At 40.5% G+C, this 7,338-nt stretch overlaps 1 protein-coding gene across 2 annotated transcripts in view; it reads left to right on the top strand.

Moving 5' to 3' along the window:
* The window catches only part of RER1 (retention in endoplasmic reticulum sorting receptor 1), an 11,299-nt gene extending 6,783 nt beyond the window's left edge, over window positions 1-4,516 (top strand). For both annotated transcript variants that reach the window (XM_019541276.1, XM_019541277.1), the window contains exons 5-7: window positions 1,675-1,753; window positions 1,870-2,005; window positions 3,416-4,516. In XM_019541276.1, coding sequence (XP_019396821.1) covers window positions 1,675-1,753; window positions 1,870-2,005; window positions 3,416-3,505 — 305 coding nt within the window. In that variant the 3' untranslated portion in view covers window positions 3,506-4,516. The remainder of the gene's footprint in view (window positions 1-1,674; window positions 1,754-1,869; window positions 2,006-3,415) is intronic.
* Window positions 4,517-7,338: the final 2,822 nt, after the last annotated feature.

The raw sequence follows: 7,338 nt of genomic DNA, 5'->3' as shown, positions 1-7,338 counted from the left end.
CACTGTCAGGGCGGCTAGGATCTGGAACCAACTTCCAAGAGAAGTGGTGCTGGCTCCTACCCTGGGGGTCTTTAAGAGGAGGCTAGATGAACACCTTGCTAGGGTTGTTTGACCCCAGTGCTCTTTCCTGCCATGGCAGGGGGTCAGACTTGATGATCTGCTCAGGTCCCTTCCGATCCTACAAACTATGAAATGAGTAAAACAGAATGGTGGCATAGTTACAGCTTAACTCTTCAGGCAATCTTAAAGGTGTTGAACAGTGTCTCAATATCTGTTGACATTGCAGGGTAATCAAGTTAGGCTAACTCTCTAGAAATAATTAGGACTGTGCAAAGCTTCAGTCCCTGATTCGATTTGGCAGAGATTCAGTGGCTAAATCTCTGAATCAAATCGGGAGACCCTTTAATCTCTCCAGATCAAATCGGAAACCTCCAAATCTATTTGGAGATTTGGACATAGACACAGCTTTAAATGTTTTTTCTATGTACCTCTAGGTGGCAGGCGGTTCGTGAATGCTTCAATGCTGGGGTGCATGGAGTGTCCCACAGAAGTGCGGGTCGCTCCCCAGCGCATTTGGCAGCAGATGCAGAAGTGGACCAGAAGCACTTTTGGTCCACTTCTGGGTCTGTTGGAGAGTGCAATGGGGGCCCTCCCCCAGCTCGGTGACTGGTGGCTCCTGGGGCGGGGGGGGGCGGTACCTGGGGCCACCCCGCGGCCAATTGCTGAGCTGGGGGGGACACGCGGGGTTGCCCCCCTGTGGACCCAGAAGTGGACCAGAAGTATTTCCAGTCTACTTCCAGGTTTGCCACTTAGCACGCGGGGGACCCCCCTGCACTCCTGTGGGATGCTCCATCTGCCCCAGCATCGCAGCATTCATGAGCTCTGACTGGTACCTCAAGGTATGTAGAAAAAACATTTAAAGCTGTGTCTACGGCCGAATCGCTGATTCTCTGAATCGGCACTGAATCGTCAGATTTGGCTGAATTGAATCGGAGACAATGATCCAAACCGGTGAATCAAATCAAGTAGGGCCTGTTTTGCACACCCGTAGAAATAATTGTTTTGCCCTTGCAGGTACAGGCAAAAATGTCACTTTGCTAAAGTTACAAAGCCAGTAGTATATCAAGTAAACTGCAAGGCTGACTGAGAATCAGAATCTTAATTGCATGACAGTGAAAGCTTTTGCAAACAATCAGTGTGGGCTGTGGCTTGAAACCAGTTGTGTTGTATTCTGCTAGGATTATAAAGAAATAATAGATTCCCACTCTAACTGTTGGATATCTCTGACAGTTAACCAATGGTGGCAGCTATAATAAACCCACTGAAATTTTCAGGCAAATGCAGAGTTTGCCTTTGTATCTTGACTTTGAGAGAGAAATCTGTTTTCAGATATTAAATCTTCTCCTATTTCTCAAAGTAGGACATTTCTGAAGATCTGGCCTCTCATGTATCTTAGCTTACAAAATAAACAAGTTATTTGGTCTGACACAAAGAAGGGAGACATAACTCGTTTCCTATTAGGGGGAAATGGTAGGGGTGTTGGGGGTTTTTTTGTTTTTTTAACTTTTCTAAGGGGAACTTGAGTCAATGCTTAAGACTAGCAGTAGGAAAGAGAAGAAACTCTGAGTCTGAGAATTAAGAAATGACTTAAAAGATCTGTGTTGCACTTTTCAGATGATGGTCCTTCATTACCCACAAAACAAAATGAGGAATTTCGTCCCTTCATTAGGAGGCTGCCAGAGTTTAAGTTCTGGTTAGTAAATCCGTAAGCCACTGCTGTTTTTTAAAGCATTTAAGCAACTATATTTAATTAGAACCTGCTATTGTGGAAGGCATTAATTTTTATTTATTTATTTATTTATTTAAAAGGCACTCTGCTACTAAAGGTATCCTGGTTGCAATGACTTGTACATTCTTTGAAGCTTTCAACGTTCCAGTATTTTGGCCAATCCTTGTGATGTACTTCATTATGCTGTTCTGTATCACTATGAAGAGACAAATCAAGGTAATTTGCGCTAAAACTCTTGGAAGACAATACCATTGTCTTAAAAGAGTCATTCTGCCAGATGAGTAGTTTAGACATGTATCTGAGAAAACCTTGGTAGTGTTGATTGTAATGTGCATGCCTAAATTCAGCCACTTATTGATATACTTGTATCTTCTGGTGGTAATGGAGTCTCTTCAACAGTCATGAAAATCATATTACTGTAGACACCTAAGTTTCAAAATTGTAACTTTATGTTCATTCTTCCAAGGCTGTAGTTCTATCAGCATAATCTTTTTATGTAATAGCTCCATTTTTATGAAAGAATTTGAGCTGCATATGTGACCTCTCTGCATACATGGATATATTAACAGATTGGGTTTTTGGATCTTAACTTGAGCAGGGTAGCAGTCAAAAGCTTTATATTTAATAAAAAGAACAGAGCCAAGTAATTTTTAAAATAGTTTTGATAAATTATTTGTACTATTCTTTTTCCTTATAAAAGGAAAAGCAAATTTATGTACAAATGTACTACAAAATTTTGAATGCACATTGAATCAAGATTGTAGATGAAGGTCAGGGGGCACATCTGTACATGAAATTCGGTTGGCTAAATAAACTCTGGTGCAGATTGTGCTGGAATTTATTGCCTCCAGGTGCAGCATCTTCATGTGTACCCGGGACCACTCTACTTTGAGCCAGGGCAGAGCAGCCATGGCTGGCAAGGGACTCTGGAGGCTCAGCCTGCCAGCCCAGGACTGCTCCAACTTGACTCAACGTTCTGCAGAGCGGCTGGCTAGGATACATGGGTCTTACAGTGTGGTGTAGCCAGCAGGCAGTCCCCCGCCCTGTAGCATCCTTGTGCCCCAGCCAGCCCTGGTCATCATTCACACATGTTGCAGTGAAGTAAATAACTCTGCTATAGGTTAGTACTTGTATTGAGCAGTACTAACTTACACTGAAATTAATAGCTCTGCACATGTAGACTGAGATGCTTTATCATGGAACTAATTGGGCAACTGCAGTAAGTGTCTTATATAGATGCACCCAGGGGGGTTACAAGTGATTTTAGTCTGCTTTATTTTCATCAGTGTAAACTATTATGAAAATCAAATTACATATGCTTTAAGAAAACCAAAACTTAGTTATTGAAACTCTCAAACAACCCCATTTTAAAGTATTTAGCACTATATACTAATATATTGCAGTAAAACCGATCAAATCCATTTGTACTTCTTAAAAATGTAATACTTCCAAAGTTAAATGAATACTAAGTATTTTACTTATTTTAAATGACAGAAGCACTGTCTGTAGCAAAGAACTTGGACTTGAATTGGGTTTTATGGTGTTTTGATAGAATCAGCTTTATCATGCAGTTTAGTTTTTACCTTCTAAAACCAATGGTTTTGTTTTGTGTTTTCTTCCTTGCAGCATATGATAAAGTACAGGTATATACCCTTCACACATGGCAAGAGGAAATATAAAGGGAAGGAAGATATGGGAAAGACCTTCGCTAGCTAGAAATTGAACTGAGCCTGCTGACTGACTCTACATGTAACTAAAAGAAGTTTTGAGCCATTGTACCAATGCCTTTTTTCTTCATATAAAGTAAATAAGAGGGAGGTGACAAAACAGTTGAATTTTCATTTAAGACTGTCTTGCTATTTGTATCTGAAATATCAGTTTTGTGAAGAAACTGGCATTCTAACTAAACTGCATTGCATTTATTATTTTTGATAATAAGATGTTGGAGAATCTTTGATATCCAGTGGGATAACGTATTCTTTTCAAAGTCCATTGCAGCTACTGTGGCACTTGGGAGGTTAATGGCTACGTATTAGGGTTTTGGTTTTGTTTTTAAACAAAAAAACCCCCTCTAGTTGTGCTCAGTAGGGCCTTGAAGTGCTGTGGAAAAATGTAAGGTGGCACACATGATGCTATTTTCTGCTTCATAATTATGTGCCAAGTTTACAGATGTAGAACTCAAGCTGACTAGGCACATGCATAGTATTTCTAGGATTTAAACAAGCTAGTATAGATAGGAATTGGAAGGAAAATAAACTGCCTTTCATTCTGAGTTTTGCAGGAGAACATTAATGTAGATTTCCTAAGGGAATTCATTTATGTTAGGTTTTAATGCCAGTTTCACTATTGCATCTTATGGCAGATGCTGACATTGGGCTTTTTCATAATGACTCAAAACTTTGTTCTTAAACTATCATGATTTCTTTTGAGGCCCTGGAATTATAAATATATATATTTTAATTGTTATTAGTTGAAGGAGATTTTGACTCATTTCTTTGATACTTAAAGTTTTTTGATTTAAGTTTACTTCATGCAGCCCCTTAAACATACCCAAACTGGCTATAACAGACAGATTTTGTGGGTTTTAACACAGCTTTTCATTTTCTATGAAAAAAAAAAAAGAGAAATAAATGACCTGCATGTAAAAACTTTTTGATGTGATACAGCTATAAACAATTTTATTAAGTGACTTTTTAATTCCAAAATTTATTAAAAGAGTGTCCCCTATCTTGTTCTAGTAGTTTTTATATTGAGCTAATAGTATTTATGGATCATAAAATAGTGGTCACATTTCCACTTTCATCTTCACACAACTTGCTAACTTGGCTCTTACGAGAGCATTCAGTGTATATTTTAGCAGCAAAGACAAGACTGGTCCTCTGAATGGACTATGTAAAACTTAGCAGCCATCTGTTAGAACTGTCACTATTTAAAATATTCAAAGGAACCCTTGTTCTTGGCTTCTACCAACTTCTCATTCTGCACATCAGGAATTAGATTCAGTATTCAGTGTAGAAAACTGAAAGATAATTCCAGTTTGTTTCTTTTTTATTTTAAGGTCTAATACTTTTCAACTAGTTTTATGGAAATTTTAGTGCTTTCTAGCATGAAACTTCAAGTTTCATACAAATGGGAGAGCAGCGGTTCCCAAATGGTGGGTTGCAACCCCAAATGGGGTCACGGCATCAGCGGTTGGGGTTGTGAGATTATTTTGCGCCCCACAACAGGGGTTCCAACAGGACTGGATCACCTCCAGGCAGGACCCAGCACAGGATGGATTGTGAATTGTGTCCCTACTGCTGCTGGGCAGGTAGGGGGTGCCTCAGGTTGGTGGCCATGGCAGCTTGGCACTTTCTCTTGCTCCAGGTCCTGCTTGCTGGGCCATGGAGCCCCAAGGAGGAGGACAGCAGGGCAGGGAGTCCCAAGGCTGCAGCAGGCTGCCTGCATCCCCCTTCCTTCTCTGCCCCCCCAATGGGCTGTGCTCTGATTGCTACCTGGGGGGTGGGGGTCAGGTCCCACACTCTCTGCTCTGGCAGCAGCAGCTGCTGCTTCCCATAGGTGGCAGCTGGGGCTTGGGTGGGATGGGGTGGGGCAGGGGGCTGGCTCTGGGGCACGTGGGGGAAAGTGGGGGCTGTGGGTTGGGATTGAGGGGTCATGCTGAAGAAAAGTTTGGGGAGCACTGTGTGAGAGGAAAAGGTACTAACCAAACTCAAGTATAAATATTTCAATTACAGATGGCTTTCAGTTGCTGCCTAGAACCTGCCTTCAGATCTGTAGGCATCATCTTTGATATAACCAAAACTCAGGCAGGGATAAGTCTGGAATTCTATCTTTTGGTCTTGTGTTCAGTGGCTGAACAAATTGTTAGGCTGGCTTTAAATGAACTTTTTTTTTTTTTTTTAAACCACAGTTAAATTCACTAAGCCCTATATTTCCATTAACTATGCCAGAAGCATTCTGAAATGTACCTAGTACAGAGAGAACTTTTCTGCTGCAGACAGGATACTTGACAGCATTTACACAAGTTCTTCAGTGAGTAATAACTTCCTGTTTTTTGTTTGTATGTGCTGTTAAGTGCAACTGTGATCTCTGAAGTATGGACTATTCCAGGACTTGGGCCATGTCCCAGTTTTTTTTTTTCTTTGCATCCCTGAGAGCTAGGAATCAGGTGCAGTTAAAGACAATTTTTTGCAAATTTCTAGTTGGTCTAATAAAAGATATCAGCTCTACCATGAGTCCTGAGATATCAGGTGGAGCATTCCTGATAAGCCTTCAGAGGTGGAAGGCTGCAGAGTAGGATTTTCACTGGAGGACTCTGCACTCTGAAACTTAATCCCTTCATTCAGCCAGCAAAACAGAAGCATCTCATCCTTCTACATATATCAACACTTCTCTTTTCTCAGGCTCCTGCATGCAAGGGGAAGGAACCTAACGCTCTAGAGACCTGTGCTAAACATTGGCTAGATGGCAAGAGTCTTTGCAGTGTAATTAATCTAGTTAACAGAAGTGCTCTTACTGTAGTGTGGACATGAAATCCAGTATGACTTATCTTCCTGTATGGTGGTCACCTTGAGAACTTGTAATGAAAAATTTATTTTCAATAGTGGATTCTTCCCCTCCCCCATCCACATCTTGGTTATTACAGATAATACATGATGACCACTCCTGACATGTTCCAGTCTCTATCATACAGGGTGTAGAAAGAAGGCTGTCTTATCGCATTTGGAGAAGGTATGATAACTCATTTCAGGGGATCTGGAGAACTGAACCATCAGTGGCTCATGGAAAGAAGTTTTCAGAAGGTGAAACTTCTACACCCATTCCTCTTCATTCACAATATAAGGGGGGAATTGGTGACTCTAGCGCCTATTGCAAAAATGGAGGGGCTGTTGAGAGAAATGATCTTTAGATGTCTTTTTGGCAGCAGAGCATACCATGCACTCAAATAAATCTTGAATTAACAGTGTTGGGATAGTCTGTAATTTGAAGCTCTTCTAATACTGTAGATAAAACTGAGCTTTTTGAAATGTGTATATAAGAATCTACTATAATGTAAAAAGCATTATTCAACTGAGGAAACACTCTGAATACTACCTTTTTTAAATGGGGTACAGAGGGCTGTTGGAATGAGAGGCTACTAGAGATTGAGTGATGTACAAATGATCCTATTTTTCAGCACTTTTCACTATGTTGCACTTAAGTTTATTGTATGTACTCACATTCGTCTAGCGCTTGAATCTGAGAAGCTTACTATTCATTTTATATTGTGAAAATGGAATTATATTAGAAAGATATTCCACTACAACTTAACTTTTGTCATTGACTTGCATATAGCTCTTTCCACTTAAATTATGAGTCCCTGCAGTACGTTCAAGAGTGGGAAGGAAGCAAGTATTCAAAATACAGATTCAAGTCTTAACTCTTACTACTGCTGACAAGCAAGCAGAGAGAAGCTGGAAGATAAAGTATTTGCAGTGGTAGAGGACATGAAGTAGACTCTCTATCCAGAGTAAAATGCAGACAAACGGTATGAAGTATTGTAGCACTTG

This window comes from Crocodylus porosus, unplaced genomic scaffold (genome assembly GCF_001723895.1).
Source record: "Crocodylus porosus isolate Cpor-Errol unplaced genomic scaffold, CroPor_comp1, whole genome shotgun sequence".
Classification (NCBI taxonomy): domain Eukaryota; kingdom Metazoa; phylum Chordata; order Crocodylia; family Crocodylidae; genus Crocodylus; species Crocodylus porosus.
This window is presented reverse-complemented; position numbering and strand designations above follow the sequence as displayed.